The 20,693-nt window shown below is 40.9% G+C and overlaps 1 protein-coding gene across 1 annotated transcript in view; it reads right to left on the minus strand.

Moving 5' to 3' along the window:
• Positions 1-20,693, minus strand: part of CERS6 (ceramide synthase 6) — a 210,566-nt gene that overhangs the window by 79,748 nt on the left and 110,125 nt on the right. The window contains exon 4 of the mRNA XM_039494876.1: positions 18,073-18,130. Coding sequence (XP_039350810.1) covers positions 18,073-18,130 — 58 coding nt within the window. The remainder of the gene's footprint in view (positions 1-18,072; positions 18,131-20,693) is intronic.

The following is a 20,693-nucleotide window of genomic DNA, read 5'->3' on the forward strand; positions in this document are numbered from 1 at the left end:
TGCAGCCAGCCTTTGACTGAATACATTGATCCCATTGTTTGTACTGCCCCATTGACAATGGGTGCTAATATCTCCCATTAGCGTGTGCAGTAATGTTTCCCATTCATGCTGTATTTTTCAAGGTCTGTTACTCTCCACGAGGCTGAACACAGCAGAACAGAAAACAAACAAAACTATTAAGAGTGTCTATAATGTACTCTGTATTATCCCATGGAGATACAATTTAGCTCTTATGACAGCAGGAGGAAAAAATCCCCACAATACCATAAAAGCAGAAAAGCCTCATGTGCTCCCAGCAAACCAAGGGCTTATTCAGCTATGGAAGTGATCTGCGAGAGTGCATGTGCTTCCTGAGTGAGTCAGAATTAGGGAAGTGGTTGCGGCTGGTACCCATCAGCCCACAAGCCTGCTGTGGCTGTGGGTGGGAGGGAGAACCAGCAAGCAGTGTAGAGCACATCTGTTTCAACAGAGATTAGGTAGGCCCTGCTTTTCAAAATTATAAGAACAAAGCTTCAATACCACTTTCATTTCCACAAGAGGAGATAGATCAAAAGAGTTACACTGAAAGAAAAGAAGATTAAACTACAGTACGAATTTGGGACATAGAGGACTAGAGTGATTTCACATCATCACCAACTCCTACTTTACAGGCAGCATATGAATCATAATGTCACTCAGCCAAAAGTCTTAAAAGTATCAGTAAATGCCTCCAATACAGAGCTGAGCGGTGAGGATGCAGAGTAGATGCTGCCAGGAAATAGTGACAGGAGAAATGTTCCTAATGGAATATGAACAGATTGCCAGGGAGTATTACTTAATACTTTGGGAGGTTTTTTGGAGACTTAAATCTTTTGCAAAAGCAAATCCAAACAGAACTAAGACATTCTTTACTTCAGTGGCAGGGGCTGAAATATTCATCTAGAAGAGTCCCCCAAAGAATAAGATGTGTTAAGGGCAGAAAAGTAAATGTTGCTGTACTTCCTTCCTGTACCATCAGCCAAGCAGCCACTACCCACTCTCTTTTCTTGTGGCGACAAACCACAATACTCATTTTCAATCTACATATTTTTTTTCATCCTTTTTACAAAATGCTTAACACATTCCAAACCCCGCCATTCCTCCTTAGTGTCTGCATGGTACACGTCAGTGTTGTCTGGCACTTCCATGCTTTTACACATTCAAAGGGATATGCAAATAATTAAATTTAGCCGTTGGGTCCAGATCCCGATGTGCATTCCTGCAGGAGTGCACAAATAGAGGCATGCGGGGTGAGGGCACAGAGAACCATCCCCATCCTTGTGCGGGGCCAGCCATACCATGAGCTCTGTGGGGCAAAGCAAGTGCCCACGTCTCCAGGTGCAGAGGTCCCCTTGGCCATGTGGTTCCGCTGTGCCAGGAAGGGACTGGACACAGTGTGCACACAACTTCTGTGAAGCACAGAGCTCCCCACATGGCATGGCTGTGCTGTAGGGACACTTCCACAGGGTGAGGGTTGCTCAGCGTTTGCCGGAGTGCTGCCAGGGTAGCTCAGGGTAGTAGCTCTGCAGCCACTCCATGGCCTAGCCAGGAAGATTCTTCCTCCTCATCCATGCTTGGAGGAAGTTTTTCCTCACAAGTGCCAGGGTGTGTGACAGCACCACTGGCAGCACTATCCACTTCAACAGGAGCATGACTGCACAGGGCCCTGCCCCACTTACACACTGACTGAAGGAGCATCCAGCGCCCTCTTGAAAAAGGTTGTTTCCGTTATGTGCATTGGCAGAATACCACTCCCGCATCTCCCCTCTAGCCCCAGACTGTAGCAGTAGCTAGTGAGGCCATAACATAACAGCCCCATGTGTTCAGAATGTATTAATGTTCTTCACTCAGCCATTTAAAGGGAGATAACCAAATGGAAAGAAAATAATCAGAGCTGTGGTTTGTTTCATTGCTAATAATCAGGCACAGCGTGGCTCATCGCTATGTTTCAGTCGTAGCAGTCCTTATTATCAACATTAAAATTTAGAGCAGTCACTTCAATCTTATTACATAAATTGTATTGAATAAAAGGAAGACTTAACAACTGTCTCCAGTGTTAATCTAGTCATTTAAATTACATTACATTAAAAAACCTTTTTTCCCATATCTTGCACTAAATAATGCAGGCATGTATAATTACACAGCTGCATTTCTATTTTTAGGCTTTGAGTGGTTTATAAATCACTCATCCTATGCATCATGGATTGCAGACCTGCAACAAGAATACAGCTATCGACTCAGGCATAATACACTCCCAATTTATTATCCAGTATGAGTGCATGCACACAGGTCTGCATGCATGCACATACAGCTGTTTTCATACAAGAGGACCTACTCTCATATTTGAATTATATTATTTTCACATTTCCAGCCAGCCTCTGCAAGTAAGAAATGCTGCTTGTCTGATGTAAGAAAATTACCAATATAAATAAATGTTTGCTAATATTTCAATACTGAGACTACAATAAAAATTAATTGATGGCAAAAATTAATGGCTTAATTTTCAGAGGGCTCTGCAGGAACTTGGCACCCTGGAAAATCAGGCCTTCCTTAACAAATCTGCTCTAGATTTACATTATTTTATCTATTAAACATGAGTAGACATTGAGATATGGGGACCCACATATCCCTACTTCAGGCCCTTCACAAATGTCACATTTAATTGCTATTGGGAAATATTTATGGGTAAGAAGGGAACACTTGAAGGCCTGCAAGAATAAAAGCTATGGACTGCTTCCTCACTGGATGGCGTGTTAGGACTTCAGGTGGTTTAGCTGTATCATTAGTTTTTGTGCAGTAGTTTCCATCTGTGTTCCATCAGCACCGCAGAAAGATCTGCCAGGGTTGGGGACGTAACACAGTCCCCAACTTGTGAACATTTATAGGGTGTCTTTTGCAACTTCTTTAGGAAGCCAACTTTAAAGACCTCCCATAATGCTGCCCAAATTATGCATGAATATTATAATTTGTTGCCAAAACTCTGATTGTAAGTAGTGTTAGATATTTAGGCAGAAAGAAACATTTAGAAGATAAGCGCCACTGAAGTAAATACAGCTTCATTTGTTTCCAGAGCTGGGTAGAAAATGGTCAGTTCTGTTCTGCAGAAGACTTTGCGATTTCAAAATTTAGTTTCGCTCTGATTTGGAATGAAACCCAAAAATTCCAAAGTTCTCCAAAACCAGCTGCCTGGGGCCTTAGCAACCCACCATATGGGAAGCTGGGCAACTTGGGGAGCCTGGAAGCTCTGTGAGCCCAGACTCCAGGACAGTCTACCTAGCAGGCTGCCCCAGAGCTGGGGACCCTGGTGGCTCCAGGTCTGAGGCAGCCCACCTGGAGAGTTTCCCTGAGCCATGGCTGCTGAGGAGCTGCAAATCTAGGAGCTGAGCCTTCCACGGCTTCTGGGCTCTGGGTCAGCCCAGCGGGTGTGCTGCCAAGCAGCCAGGAACCTGGAAGCCTAGGCACCCCACCATCCTGCCGGGGCAAGGAGACGGAGGAATCAAAACCTGCCTTTCATCCAAGTTGACATGGTCCCATGAAATAGTTAGATTTAATGAATCACTAAATTCTGACCACACAAAAAAAAAAGTTTCCTCAAAGTTTTTCCAACCAGCTCTGTTTCGATGTGACAATTTCCAAGCTACTTATATGTACATCTAGCACACCACACCTCCACTCACTGCAAGCTTCTTCAAACACACAAACTGCACCTAGGTCTCAATCCTGCAATGAATTCTGCACGTGCAGCCCACTGTCTTTCCATTTTTAATAATCTAGACTACAAAGTTAAAATGCTGCTCCTTCCAATTCAAATACAATCATCAGGTCTTTAATTCTGATGTGGAACAGATTTAACTCTTTCTCAACAAGAAAATGCTGTTTCTAAGACGATAACTTCTCATATGCGTACAGAATAAGTTTCTAGCTTGGTGCTGCATTTTCATGTACAAAAGAGAGATAAGGAGATGCTCCATGCTCCCAAGTCCTATTAGCAAAGATGACTTCTAACAGCCTGTCCTCAGGAACTTTTTTAATTGAACCACTGTATTTCCTATATACAAATAAGTACCATCAGTGCAGTTCTATGGAACAGACCTGAAGTATTTCAGATCTGTTGTTGAAGATGAATGACCATTTTTTGTAAGCAGAACAGCTGCACCGATTTTATTGTATACTAGTGAAATTTAGAGAGCAGGAAAATAAACAATATTTCATTTAAATTCATGACTTTTTTATGTTCTCCACTGTATCTAGTATTTTTATTATTAATCTTTCCAGTAATACTTAAGTTTTTGACTTCAATGTGAAATGGAGGTTGTAACTACATCACTTAAAGAATAGATCTATTTTCCCTGGATTTGGTGCATCAACTGCAGTCAGCCATCTGTGAGCCTTAAAGGAGAAACATTCGGTTTGCAATGTTGCTGATCACATTGCTTTCCTGAGGTCTTTCAGAGCATCTTGTTGGTGTAATCAGATTCAATAAAACAACATTCAATGGTTGTGTTTTATTGGGCCTTGCAGCTGATTAAATTGATGAGCTATCACCAACCTCTCAGCTTTGCTTGGTATATTTCTGTTAGGGGGATATTTACGTTATCAGGTTTGGGTTGTTTTTTTAATAAAATAGTCAGATATGTTTTATGGTGTCTGATGACACATAGATCATGACTTGAAGCAGTGGCAATTCCTTCTGGTAAATGTAAAGTATATGAAAAACATCATACAGGGTATACAAGAAAAAGCTGTTACACAGCCTTACATCTCAATGCCTGCAGTCCACTGCCGGAAGAGATTCTGCATAGTGGGGTGGGTAGAAGATTGTATACAACAAAATGCAATCTAAGCCTGTAGATTAGCACGTACAGATGTCCTAATATCTGCATACAGCTTAGACTAGATTGTGACTAGCCCTGTGTGGGTATGCAAGGTGGAGTCTCCACCTCCAAAAAAGACACCTCCTGCACTCTCTCACACAAGCCCTTTGTTCAGGAGCTACCCATAATCTCAGTCCTTGTGCTTAAAGACAATAAGGACTGCTTGGGACCCTAAAGAGCACAGGGTTTGGCTTAGGGTGACCCGATAGCCAGTGTGAAAAATTGGGACGGGGGTGGGGGTGTAATAGGAGCCTATATAAGACAATGCCCTGAATATCGGGACTGTCTCTATAAAATCGGGACATTTGGTCATCCTAGTTCGGCTGGAGCCATAACCACTATTTCCTCACATCATCCAGGAGAGCTGATCTGGTACTGAAGCTCACTTGCATTGGGTTCATTACAGATGGGTGAAGGAAGAATAATTTAAATTCTATAGGGGAATCTGGGAAAAATCTCTACTGGGTTAAATACAGGCTGAGAGGGAACTCACAGGATGTCACAGGGAAACATCACGCTTTTTTGATCCAATACCCACACATTGTGGGCCTCCTTATAAATGAACTCAGGCACAGGCTGTGTCTGCACTACAAAGGTTGTTTGGTGTAAGTTATGTTCACTTACAGCCACTGAAGTTGGTATCTCCCTCGGTTGCATGCACGCTTGGCTTCTTGCATCATTGCTATGCATCCTAAGACTGGTTGTATCAATAGAAAATGTGGTGCTCTTTAGGCAGGTGTGCAAGTGTGCCCTGAATTGTCGTTTGGTGAAATGCCTTGTGGGACATTTTCACACTTTGGGGGATAACAGCAATTTGCTCAAGGATTTCTGAGAACTAAGAGTCAAGTTCCCACAAGCCAACTTTCTCCATCCCATAATGCTTATTCCATTCCTAATTTTCACACAGTTTGAAAAATTCTCCCAGTTCTTTGTGCCATTTTCCAGTCTCTGCCATGTCTCGGGAAGCACTGACCCTGCACAACTCAGCAGAATTCTCATTACCGTTGCTAATACAGGACACATGATGCTCCTGTATCTGCAGAACTTCAACTGCCACTAAAACCAGTGGGGTGGTGATGAAGATGAGATGCTTGAGGTTGATGAATGGATGATGGACACAGTGAATAAAAGTGTCAAGTTGTTGCTAGCATTCACGGAGTAACGGTAGACAATGGATAGAGGCTGCTTAGACTGAGAAGCGAAAACAGACTAGAGGGAGCTCATTGAAATGCAGGTTTGGGATGACGAGCAGTGGCTACAGAACTTTTAGATGTGAAAGGCCCCATTCCTGGATCTGTGCGCTGAGCTCACTGCAGCCTACTGGGCAGGGATACCAGCATGGGAGCAGCAAAAGCGAGTGGCAATTGCATTGTGGAAGCTTACAATGCCAGATTGCTATCAGTCAGTGGGAAATCAGTTTGCAGTTGGAAAATTCACAGTGGGGGCTGTTGTCACCCATATGTGCAAGGCCTTTAAGCATCTCCTGCTGCACAGGACTGTGAATCTCAGCAATGTGCAGGAAATTGTAGATTGACAGATTTGAAGCAATGGGCTTCCCGAACTGTGGTGAGGTGACAGAGTGGATGCATATCCCTGTTCTGGTACTTGCCAATAGTACATCAACAGAAAGGGGTATTTTCTATTGTTATGCAAGTACTAGTGGATCACCAGAAATGCTTCACTGACATCAACATGGGCTGGTCAGGCAAGGTGCATGGGGCTTGCATCTTTAAGAATAAAGAACTTTTCCAAAAATTGCAAGCAGGGACATTCTTCCCTGACCAGCCCATTCACAGTGGTGATGTTGAAAAGCCAGTAGTGACTTTGCTACCCTTTGTTCATGAAACCAAACACTAGGCACCTTGACCGAACGAAGGAAAGATTCAACTACCAACTGAGCAGGTGTAGGTCGACTGTTGAATGTGTGCTTGGTAGACTCACCGCTTGCTGGTGATATATAGCGACTAGACTGGATCTCAGCAGGGCAAACATTCCTATCATTATTGCTTCTTGTTGTGTATTGTATACTATTTGTGAACCGAAGGGGAAAAGGCTACCAGCAGGATGGAGGGGTGAGGTGGATCAGTCATCTGCTCAATTTCAACAGTCCGAGACAATATTAGAAAAGCAAACCATGGAGCTGTACAGTTGAGAGAGGCCTTAAAAGATCATTTTAACAGTAGCATAGTACTGTCATGGGAAGCGTTTGGTAACGCACCTGCCTTCATGTATACAGACCTGAAATATGGGTGGGATTATTGACGCCTATTATGTACTTGGTAATGCGACATGTCTGCTTAGTGCAAAATAATAAATATACTCTGAGCTTCAAAAAATAAAATGTTGTGTGCAAATGAACAGGAAACAAAGTTAAGTTAAAATGCAAACAAACAAGCTAAAAACATTTTAGTAACACTGTATGAGGGTGAGCCATACCTATAAAAACCAGGTAAAACAATAACTATACATGTTTACGTATTAAAAAAAACATATTGTACTGTTTCATCCCCGTTAAAAATAAACAGTGCACTGTGTTTGCTGGCTGACCCCACTGTTATATGTCATTGTAGGTGTAATCATGTTTCTCCTTGTTTTCCCCTGGCATAGAGAAGTAGCTGTAAGGCTTCATGCCATGCTGCCACCAGTTATGCTAGCAGGTATTGGGAGCAGGCAGCATGGAATTTTCCCATGAATTGGAAAGTTTCTGCGTACAAGATCTTTGGGTATTTAGCTCAATAATTTTCTGCAACATGCATTTGTTGCAAAAGCAAAGCTCTATAGTTTCCCAATAACACCTCTCTGTTCCTTTGCCTCTCCCTCCAGCAATTGATCTCTCCATTCCTGGTTCTTCACCAGTTCCTGAGTTCCTGGTCAGTAGCTGCAGAGGACTGGAGGATCTCAGAGAACACATTCTCCCTGGTCTGCTCTTTTATTTGCCTGATATGGGTTTAGCAGATGTGGAAGGGACACCTCTCAAGGCCAGGCCACTATGGCTGATAAAAACAGATAGATACTGTCACACTCTGGTGTGTAATCCAGACAAGTGACGAGTTGTGTCACTGCCTGCTCTGTAGCTCTGGGTGTCTGAAATTCCCTGCTGCTGTGGCCCACAGCCTGGGATGCTCACAGCCAGCCTATCAGCATGCAGGTCAGACCCTGAGTCTCTGTGTGCTAGACAGTTCCGGTTCAGCAGCTCTGACCCCAGCAGCCTGTCTGCAGCCCCACTCTGGCTCCCACCAGCCTTGGTTACAACCAGCAAGGTGACCCCAACACACTCCTAGTCCCGAATTTCCCCCAAACCATGTGCCCTGAAGTGTCCAGCCCTCACCTGGACCACTCAGAGAAATCATAAGGTCCGTTGCTCCTTTAAAGAAACTTAAGCACATCACAGCTTATTAACTTAACTAGAGTAAATACACCCTTCCCTTCAAACACAGCAGTGAGTTGGTTCATTGGAAAAATAAAACAAATGTGTTAACAAAAGGACACAGGTTAAGTGATTCTAAGTAAAATGAATAAAAGTAGAGATGGTTACAAGCAAAAACACTCATCTAAAATCTAAAACTTAACCTAGCAAGGTACAGGCTTTGTTCAAGATGGTTTCTCTCTCTAATCTTCCATATTCCCAGCCATTGCTGACTTTCACCTCGTCAGGACCTTCCACAGAAGTACAAGATGATGGCTTTCCTGGTCTTCTTAGGTGAAAGATCTTTGTCTAAGCAGGTTTCTCACCTATATTTAGTTCCCAGAGACTTCAACTTCCCCTTGGTTGAAGCTTGCAAGAGCTCTGGCATCTTGTGTCTGTCTAGTGATGGATGCCGGAGATGGCTTCTATCTTTAAGTCTTCCAAAGGTCAATTTTAAAGATGATCTCATGCTGTTTTTCCCCTTCCTGTGGTCTTCCCATCCTGCCGCTGATTTCTATGTAAATGGAGCTTCCCTCATTTCCGGTCACACCTTGCGTAATTTCTTTGGCGACAGGTAAATAGCTGTGAAATTTCCTCTTCTCTGAGAGAAACATGTTTAATTGTATCATTTCACAATTATATTAATCATCAGTGTGTCATTAGCTTTCAGAAAAGACCTTACTTGATACACTTTTGTAATACAGTAATACTGTATACAATCAGTTGATGCAATTATTTATCATTTGAGGTTCAGAGCCTCCTGACTTTATAATCCAGATAAAGTTTCTTTCTCCAATGCTGTCTCCTCCACCATTTGATAGCTTTGTTCACAGAATGGACCTTCATTGTCTCTGACTGAGAACCAGGCTGGTCAGAGAAGCAAATACACATTCGTTGGTCTAGGGCAGACCTGTTTAACAACTCCCTCTGACAAGCCTGGTTTAAAAACATTTTAGTCATCATTCCAGCATAAATCCATAGCTCTTAATACACATAGCGCTCATATATAAGCCAAGAATATTAATGATCAGTGAGTTGTTAGTTTTCCAGTGACATGTTACATGATACCTTTTCAATACAGATTATAAATGCAGTGAGTTGGGTTACACTGAATTGGTCAGGCCAACTGAAACTCATTACCTGATACCAGTGAGCACCTTGCCCACTGGCACTGGGATGCTCTTAGGGTCACAGATACATTGATGGATTTACAGTTGTAATGGAAAGGGAAAGATAAGTCTCAAAACTCCCTTGGTGTTTTTTACTAAAAGGTCTTTATGGGAATAATGTAATTGTCACTTTATCTTTGGAATGTCTTGTTACATTGACACTCTGCATCTCAAGCCATGGCAAGTACGGACCTAGCATTGGTGAGGGGGTGGAGAGGTACTGTTGCATGGGAGTCTGGGTGTCCCGGGTGCGAGTATAGATAGGCTCAGCAGAATTTGATTTTTAACTTTGACTGATAATATCAATGTTTATTTTTAAGCATTTTTTTAGATTATCATTTTAATTTTCACAATTGGGTGAAATTATGAGGGAGGGGGTCAGCCAATAATTATTTAATATCAGTAGACATTTAGCTTAAAAAAAGTCAGAGCTTTATAAACCATTAAAATGCAAATAGTCAATATCATATGTCAGAATATGCAAAGTAAATACCCTTAAATCATGACATCATATCTGGTTTTTTCTAGTCAATTGGCAGTACATTTGTAAGAAGTCTAATTCAAAAGATTTTGCCTATAAAGTTTTCAGTTCCCACAGCTAGGAGGTTTCAAAAAATTCAGGTCTTTTGTGACTGGAATGCACAATTATTTGCTAGAGCCAGCAAACCATTCCAGATTTCTAAAGTTCTCCAAATGTGAAGTTGTGTCCTTACTGCAGTACAAATCCCTGAGCTGCCCAAACTGGTTAGGCGGAGAGGCTCATGTGATGTTTGTCTTGAACAATCGTTCCACAAACGCTGAAGTTACTGGCAATGACTGGGGTTCATTTCTCCAGTATTCAAGTGTTATGTGTCATTACAGGGTACTTCACGCAACATGTACAAGTCAAAATCATGCTTGAACTCTTCTGCCTTGCAGCATATTTTTATAGATGCTAATCTTGTGTGACATCTGACCCTTGAAAAATGGATCAAACGCTTTACAGTTGGCAAAAAGATGCTGAGCCATATACAGCTCAAAGAATACATTGCAGGATATGGTTGCCTTCAGTTTGCTTTGAAATTCTGATGTGAAATCATGCATTGCAGATGAAAGGAATTGCCTTTTGGAGCCCACTGACTTGAGTTCCACTTCTTTTGCAGTATTATCTACATCTGCAGCAACTTGCAAACTACAATTAAGCAGCGTATCAGTGTATATTATTTTTCTATTTCAAAACAAACCTTGTATATTTATCTACAAAGAAAAGATACAATACCGTTGACATTGGCTTCTTCCATCATCCTTGACCATCAAGCATAGTTTAATTGACTTTAAGGTGGTTCCATCCTCTTCTTTAATGAGAGAGTCTATCACCCTGTCCCTGTAAGCATGAATGAATTTTGCAGCCCTGAGCCTGGAAAACTAGTGCAATGGGACAACATGAGGGGATACAAGCAAACCCAATAGAGTGATAGTGCTTCTTGAACACTTTAAAGAAATGCTCACTTTTGCCTGTTGGTACACTTACACACCACTGGAGAACGTACCACAGATGTGTTGATGTCATGGAACTCATCAGTTTTGACTGCATGATCAATGATCACACGCAAAAGATGAGGAATACATAGAATGTGCAGCAGATGGAGGTGCATTTCTTTCATGTCCTTTACCAAGCATTGCATGTACATCATACAACTGCTGATTGATATGCAGTTTTCCCACATTTGACTGTACTCTTGCAACATGTCTTGAATCCAAATCAAAATGATCCCTGCATTGCATTGAAGAACAACAGAGGATTTTAATAAAATAGTATTTATTGATTTATTTTTGTCACTGTACAACACTGCAAGGATGTTAATTGCTGGCTGTCTCACACGCTCTGGAGTTTTCATCAATTACTAAAGAGAATTTCTCACCACTCAAAGGATCTTTAATTGCAGCTTGGTGGTGAGCGAAAAATGTCAGGCAAATATTTTTCTTCCAGCCAATAACTTTCTGGGCAAGAGCATATTTGTGAAGCAAAGCTAATAAAAAGCTCAAGCCACAGACAACATTCATTGGAATTGCCTGAAAGCATAACATGAGCACCAGATCATGTGAAAATTCCACAGCTTCTTTCTTTTGTCTTGTTTTTCCCAAACAGGCTTCCATTGAAGCCTGGGCTATCTTTGCTTGATGTCCTTTTAATTTCAAATATTCAGTAATACGATTTGCCTGACAAGAGATGTCTGTTTTACAAACTGTGCAGTGCAAAATGTCCTCATCACCCTTTCCAAACTTCTGCACCATTTTAAATTCGAGGTCAGGGTATTCACTGCTGGCACCTGCGACCCCTGGGCAGTGAAGTTCAAAACTGGGACCACAGCACCCACTGTCACAGGAAAGGGGCACTGTGGGACAGCTGCCGGAGGACCGTTAAGGGTCGACACAGGTAATGCAATGCCTACACTGACAGAAGTAGGTTGACTTTGGCTCTGCATTGTTTTGGGGAGGAGGGTGTTTCTGCATCAACGGAATGGGGCACCTATATCAGCAGGAGACAAATTTATGTGTGGATACATGCAAATATAAATCAAAACAAGACGACTTAAGTCGACCTAACTCTGTAGTGTAACTCTGTAGTGAAACCCTGTAACTGGTGATATAGAATGAAAGTTTCAATTTTTTCCAATACATTTCATTATGCAAATGGCAGTTATAGCAAACCACCTCTTACAATCAAGTTGCTCTATGAAAAACTGACTCTCCCAGAAGAAAATTCCACTACACAGATATTTTTAACACATCTGTAGTTATAATCATCACCACATAAATGCCTACATTTTCCCAATCAATACACAAATTTTACTGCATTGTGTAAACTGATTTTATTATGCACCTGTGGATGTCACTAATCCTGCTAATCTCTTACTTCCTTAGTGGCCAGCATGCACAACAAATGGTCAAGAGGTGCAGAGACCAAAAAAAGAAAATGGTTAAAAATGGAGTCAAACATATTCCAGCATGGTGTGGAATATTATAAAGTTTGTGTTGTCTGTCAGATACGGGGCATCTGATTCCACATTTATGGCTCCATTCCTGGGTTAGTGTTTATGTTGTATGGTGTGCGGTTGTAAACACCTACAAGATCTCTATCAAGCATTCTTAAAACTACAATACCCACCTGCTGAAGTGAAAAAACAGATTGACAGAGCCAGAAGAGTACCCAGAAGCCACCTACTACAGGACAGGCCTAAAAAAGAAAATAACAGAACGCCACTAGCCATCACCTACAGCCCCCAACTAAAACCTCTCCAGTGCATCATCAAAGATTTACAACCTATCCTTAAAGATGATCCCTCACTCTCACAGATCTTGGGAGACAGGCCAGTCCTCGCTTATAGACAGCCTCCCAACCTGAAGCAAATACTCACCAGCAACCGCACACCATACAACATAAACACTAACCCAGGAACCTATCCTTGCAACAAAGCCCGATGCCAGCTCTGTCCACATATCCATTCAAGTGACACCATCATAGGACCTAATCACATCAGACATGCCATCAGGGGCTCGTACACCTGCACATCTACCAACGTAACATATGCCATCATGTGCCAGCAATGCCCCTCTGCCATGTACATTGGCCAAACCGGACAGTCTCTACGCAAAAGAATAAATGGACACAAATCTGACATCAGGAATCATAACATTCAAAAACCAGTGGGAGAACACTTCAACCTCTCTAACCACTCAGTGACAGACTTGAAGGTGGCAATTTTGCAACAAAAAAACTTCAAAAACAGACTCCAAAGAGAAACTGCTGAACTCGAATTAATATGCAAATTAGATACAATTAACACTGGCCTAAACAGAGACTGGGAATGGTTGGGTCATTACACTAATTGAATCTATTTCCCTATGTTAAGTTCTCCTCACACCTTCTATGGGCCATCTTACTTATCACTTCAAAAAGTTTTTTTTCCTCCTGCTGATGATAGCTCATCTCAATTGATTAGACTTTTCCTGTTGTTATGCATACTTCCACCTTTTCATGTTCTCTGTATGTATAAATATCTCCTGTCTGTGAGTTCCATTCTATGCATCCGAAGAAGTGAGCTGTAGCTCACGAAAGCTCATGCTAAAATAAATTTGTTAGTCTTTAAGGTGCCCTGTTCTTTTTGTGGATACAGACTAACACGGCTGCTACTCTGAAACCTGCTATGAAACAGAAGCAGAGATCCCCAAGGTCAATCAAGGTTAGTCCTAAAAGACATTCAGAGTTGACAGATTACTACAACTCTCTCACTTTTTGAAACCATAGATTGTAACTTATTTGAGTATACATAGAATCATAGAATCTCAGGGTTGGAAGGGACCTCAGGAGGTCATCTATCCAACCCCCTGCTCAAAGCAGGACCAACCCCAACTAAATGCTTACCTTGTAATAACTCTCTCATTTCTTTTCTTAGTTAATAAATACTTAGATAAGTTTACTATAGGATTGGTTACAAATGTTGTCTTTGCTGTGAGATCTAAGGTACAAGTTGACTTGGGGTAAGTGACTGGTCTTCTGGGATCGGGAACAACCTGAATATTTTGTGATCTTTTGTGTATCGCAACCATCTATAGCTAAGTCCAGCTTGCCTGGATGGCAAGATAGACTGGAATGCCCAAGGGGACTGTCTGTGACTCCATGGCAAGACTGTTATAGTGCTTTATTTTACTGGGTTGGTGAAATCTAATTATAGACCAGTTTGGGGTCTTTGCCCTGCTTCTTGACAGTCTACCCTGAGGTTGGCACTCACGGTCATGAGCCATGGTATATACACACTCCTGGCTTCTCCAGCCTGCTGGACCAAGTATATGGGCATTGAGCCTCAGTAGACTGTATTACTTAACAGGCTGCACATCTCTACTCTGGCATTGGAAAACTGATGCTGAGTAAGCACTATGAAATCACCGTCTCTGGAAGTGATGGCTTTTCCAGAAGGGAGGATCTGTCTGTCAGACACAGAAGAGATTTTATTAAGCTCAACTTTGTTCTTTAACTTTATAAATGAAGAATTAAGTGAATCTTGCAGTTCGTTCACTAAGAAAAAAGCAGAACAAAAACAACCAGATTATCTACCTCAGTATTATGATGAAGCTGAAAGGGCTGAAAGTGAAGTTCAAGGAAAAATATATTGTGGCTTTGGATTCCAATATCTGAATTTCATTCTTTGCAAACCCAAATCTCACTCCTACATAGAGAGACAACACAGGCTTTGATCAGTGTGAAAGATCAATAATTCCATCATTTTGCTTTAGTTCCTGGGGTCGACAACATACATTTAAGGGGGTTGATGTAAGTTACACCATTTAAATCCAATGACAATAATAATTCTATTCATTTAGGGCCTGCGCGAAAGCTCACCGAAGTCAACAGGCCTCTTCATTGATTTCAGTAAGTTTAGATCAGCCCCTTATTGCTTAGGGTTCAACTGCTCCACTCAATGGAACTATTCTCATGAGTTACTGTTCACTGTTATGAGTACAGGGTCTACAATCAGACCGTTAGAATATATATAGCGGCTGTACCCCAAACTGACACAGAGCTGTCTTCACAACAGGGTTGATTAATATAGATTATTTAAAATAAAAAATTAAAAATAGATCTGATTTTATTTAAATCAGATTTTTTATTTAAATATATTTTTCCTGTTAAAAACAAATCTGTTTAAAATTTAATTTGAAATTATGATAACCTCTGTTAAGGTGTAAACTTGTAATAACCTATTAAAACATCTAAGTAAATAAATAAAAATATGCTGCATTAATGAGCCTTCCCCAAATTTTATAAGTTAATGAGTGCTGCTTTTTGCTTATTTAGAGAATTAGGGGAAAACATCTTTAACTGTTGAGGTCCACTCAAACTTTATAAATGTATCACATAACGCTTCAGTAAGTGTATTAGTTTCAGTCTTTACCCTGGAGAGAACGCTGATATTTACATTTTCCCATATGTAAGTATTTTCATTTTCTGTGGTGCAGAAGAGCTTTTGCCTTAATTATTTTTCATAGTTCAGTTTGACTATGAGGTTCAGAGAGAAAGATTATTTTCTTCATTTGGACTAGTTCACTCAAAGTCGCGAAGCTGACCGGCAGCTAAAAAAAGCAGGAAAGCTTGTTTTCCTCTTGGAATCTCTGAATAAAAACCAGGTGGGAGGGGATGAACTCTAGTAATTCTAAAAACCTGAAGGATGCAGGGCCAGATTTTAAAAGATATTTAGGCACCTAAATATGCAGATAGATGGCTCATGGGATTTTCAAAAGTACCTACATATAGTAAGTGCCTAACTCCCATTGATTTCAACATGAGTTAGGCACTTAACCTGATTTGGTGCTATCTACATCTTTAAGTACCTAAATATATTTGAAAATCTAGCTCATGCTAACCGGCAACAATCCATTAATTCGTGAACTACAGTTAATCCTTCCTGTGGTTAATAAATCAGTTAGTTTTAAATGAGAAACATATTTGATTAATTTACTTTTTTTCTTCTTAAGTATCCAGCACTTTTAAGATAGTTTTGTTTAACTCATAAAAATAATTTTTAAAAGTTGTTTTTGTGCATTTTTAATTGAATTCTAATTTCCATCCAAATGCAACTTGACACAAATCTGGAGTAAAAAATTAAGAAATGCATCATCCAGCATTTTCTAATAAAAATTGGAATAAATGTATATTAAGCTATATCATTACTTAAATAAATGTGTATAAATAGAATGAATCTTCGTGGTTAGCAAAAAGTAGTAACACATTTATTGTAAAGGCTTCAGCTAGTTGCAAATCAACATATTCTAATGGTTACCAACCAATGAGAATAACCCTTTCTTTAGGCATATAACTAAAAAGGACAGATTCAAAACAAGATTAAAATCAATTATTTAAATCAAGATTTCCTGCTTGCTGATTTAAATAAAATTATTTTTTTTAAAAAATCAGTGTTTTAAATCACTTTGATTTAAAACTCAGTCCACCCTGCTTCACAATATTATAGCATAGGCTCAGAAATGTTGTCTGACATACTATTATGTTTCTTGCAGACAATATCCTGTGAGCTGGAAAAATTTCAAAGTAATAGATCCAGGGATAAAAACAGGGTTCCCTTCTCATTCCTCAGCATCACATCACTCTTACTACAATAACAGAATAACTCCACAGCAAAGTTCAGCCCTCTGAAGAAAGCACTATATCGACCATATCCTACTAAGACAATAGAAACCAGTCAAGGAATATTCCCTTGCATTATTCACCATGACAGCATTCATTATCACCTGTTTTGGCTTTTGATGCCACAGCCATAGAAGAGGGTGGGGAAGTGTAGTTTTGGAACATTATCTGGAAGCTTTTTGCCTGCACAGTGCCCCCGTTCAGGAATACAAGGTAAGTTTACTTAGGAGCAGCTCTTTCTCCTCCTTGTTGGAGATGCAGCATATATTCCCATTAGTGCTGGCCTCAGACAACTGGCTGAGGAGATGGCCATGTTCTCACTCTGCTTGGCCATACCCCTTTTAGAGTGTGCACATCTGCTGTATTGCCAGTCTCAAGCATTCCAACCTCATGAGGCAGATCACAAAAAATCATGGAGTTTGGCTTAAGCAGCATGAATTTAAAGAAAGAAAAAGAAAGAAAAATAAAGATAGAAAGATCTTTTCATTTGCCATCTGGCTACTAAGCCTTTATGACGCACTTATGTCATGTTTTCAAGCTTTTCTCCAAACCATGAAGGTTAGAACTGTACTTTGTTTTAAAGGAAAGCTGAGATGTTCACGGAATCTCCCAATTCCAGCATCTGGGGCTTTAAGAAAACATAAAATATGTCACAAGACTTGCAGTAAAACAGAGTTTGCAATACTGCAACAGACTCCATGGCCATGCTCATTACCTCCTGAGCCGGGGTTAAGGGAGCAGAATTCCCTGGGCTTCCCCTGTGAAGTGGGGTTGAGAGCAACCATTCATTTCTGATCAAAGAATCCATAGGAAACTTCCTGGAGAGTCCTCTTTCCTACATGGGTTATTTTCACACAGCAGAACACAGGGCCCAGCATGAGGACAATCTAAATATAATCATGCTTTAAGTATAAATACATCCCGTATCAAGAACCATGAGCAGCCTAACACCTATTGGGAAACCAGGGATGTTGTTACAACAACCTTTTTGGCATTCAAATGGTTTTTCCAAAGTTCTCTTCTTTTTTGTTTAAGTAGTAATAGCTTCAAGGGTTCTCTGCAAAGTACCAATTGCAACTTATTTTGTAATTCAAACAAAGCATATCTTTCTTAGTGGTGATCGATGATTTTCTAAACCATTGCTATATATTGTACATACATACACCGCTACCTCAATATAACGCCACCCGATATAACACGAATTTGGATATAACACAATAAAGCAGTGCTCGGGGGGGGGAAGGGGGAGGATGGGGGCTGCACACTCCGGTGGATCAAAGCAAATTCAATGTAATACAGTTCCACCTATAGTGTGGTAAGATTTTTTGGCTCCCAAGGATAGCGTTATATCGAGGTAGAGGTGTATAACTTTAAACAGATTTGTAACCAGTTATAAAAGCACAATACAATAATTAGAGTTCCTACCTTTTTCAGGAACCGGACTCCATAGGTAAATATATAAAGGTAAAATGTAAATTTCCACCTGCAAAAGGTAAAATAGATTGACTCTATGATCTTAGGTTTACATATTTTGCAGCACAACATTTAATCTCCCATTACATCATAAGCTTAATGCACATCAACCAATCAACATAAATTCTTTTCATTCATAAGATTGTTTCTAATCACTAGGGCCTTGATTCAGCAAAGTTCTTGAGGACATGCTTAAGTCTTGCTGTAATAAATGGGAGTCAAGCACTTGCTTAAATTTAAAGTTAAGCACCTGCCTAAGTGCTTTCCTGAATCACAGTCCTGGTATTTTGTCTTTTTATGCAATTATGTTCTTTAGGACATATTTGCTTCCTTTGGCCCAAGCTGCAGGGAGTTTTGCCTGAGTGCGGATTGCAAGATTGGGTCTTTGGCTAAAAAGCAACTATTAAAGCACCAAATTTTGGCTGATTTCCTTATGTTCAAAGAGCTTTTATTTTCATTTTAAACTTAATACATAGGATAAAACCTTCCCTGTTGTCAGACCAGTGCAAGCAATTAAGGAAGACATAAACACCTCCCAACAGTGCTTTTAAGAACATAAGAACATAAGAAAGGCCGTACCGGGTCAGACCAAAGGTCCATCTAGCCCAGTATCTGTCTACCGACAGTGGCCAATGCCAGGTGCCCCAGAGAGAGTGAATCTAACAGGCAATGATCAAGTGATCTCTCTCCTGCCATCCATCTCCATCCTCTGACAAACAGAGGCTAGGGACACCATTCTTACCCATTCTGGCTAATAGCCATTTATGGACTTAGCCACCATGAATTTATCCAGTCCCCTTTTAAACATTGTTATAGTCCTAGCCTTCACAACCTCCTCAGGTAAGGAGTTCCACAAGTTGACTGTGCGCTGCGTGAAGAAGAACTTCCTTTTATTTGTTTTAAACCTGCTGCCTATTAATTTAATTTGGTGACCCCTAGTTCTTGTATTATGGGAATAAGTAAATAACTTTTCCTTATCCACTTTCTCAACATCACTCATGATTTTATATACCTCTATCATGTCTCCCCTTAGTCTTCTCTTTTCCAAGCTGAAGAGTCCTAGCCTCTTTAATCTTTCCTCGTGTGGGACCCTCTCTAAACCCCTAATCATTTTAGTTGCCCTTTTCTGAACCTTTTCTAGTGCTAGAATATCTTTTTTGAGGTGAGGAGACCACATCTGTACACAGTATTCGAGATGTGGGCGTACCATGGATTTATATAAGGGCAATAATATATTCTCAGTCTTATTCTCTATCCCCTTTTTAATGATTCCTAACATCCTGTTTGCTTTTTTGACCGCCTCTGCACACTGCGTGGACATCTTCAGAGAACTATCCACGATGACACCAAGATCTTTTTCCTGATTCGTTGTAGCTAAATTAGCCCCCATCATGTTGTATGTATAGTTGGGGTTATTTTTTCCAATGTGCATTACTTTACATTTATCCACATTAAATTTCATTTGCCATTTTGTTGCCCAATCACTTAGTTTTGTGAGATCTTTTTGAAGTTCTTCACAATCTGCTTTGGTCTTAACTATCTTGAGAAGTTTAGTGTCATCTGCAAACTTGGCCACCTCACTCTTTACCCCTTTCTCCAGATCATTTATGAATAAATTGAATAGGATTGGTCCTAGGACTGACCCTTGGGGAACACCACTAGTTACCCCTCTCCATTTTGAGAATTTACCATTAATTCCTACCCTTTGTTCCCTGTCCTTTAACCAGTTCTCGATCCATAAAAGGACCTTCCCTTTTATCCCATGACAGCTTAATTTACGTAAGAGCCTTTGGTGAGGGACCTTGTTTAAACTACGTGCCCTTCTCATATCTCAGCACTAACAAGAGAGTATTTTATGCTTTCAGCAACTAACACATGAGGTTTCTTAGATTATAAAAATATGCTCTGCTGTAGGGAACAGCATCACCCAAGTGAGACTGGAGCTCTGTAGTGGGCTCTAACTACTAGCTCCTGGGGTGGGAATGGCTTTTTCCCAGAGGTCTCAAGTGAACAGTTGAGAAGCACACCTGCAAATCCACATATGGTTCACTCCCCAAAGGTTTTGTTATTATTACTAAGCTGATAGAAGCTCCTAATTAAAGAATGTTCCTAACTTTTCCACTCCCCCATACCCTTGACACAGCAAGTTTGTCTTTCGGGGGCTCCTTCGGGAGAGGCAGAGAAAGAACAGATTAGAACCTGGGGGTTGAGGGATGCACCAGTGCAGCTGTAGCACTTAGTGAAGATGCGAGAGGCGGTAGCTATATTGACAGGAGAAGCCCACCCATTAACATAGTGCTGTCTACACTGGGTGTTAGGTTGAAATAACTGCATTGCTCAGGGGTAGATTTTCCACCCCCCCCCCGAGCGAAGCAGTTACACCAACATAAGTTGGTAGTGTAGACCAAGCCTGAGATGCAATAGAAAGCCCAACCAAAGTCCCAGCTGCACCAGCGGGAGCCTGACCCACCTAACGATGTCACGGTAAATCAGCCTGAACCAGACACCGTCTGCCTAGGAGGTGGGTGCCAGACCCAACAAAGGACAGAGCCAAACAGATCCAATCCAGCCAG

Source organism: Mauremys reevesii, linkage group 11, assembly GCF_016161935.1.
Source record: "Mauremys reevesii isolate NIE-2019 linkage group 11, ASM1616193v1, whole genome shotgun sequence".
In the NCBI taxonomy this organism is placed as follows: domain Eukaryota; kingdom Metazoa; phylum Chordata; order Testudines; family Geoemydidae; genus Mauremys; species Mauremys reevesii.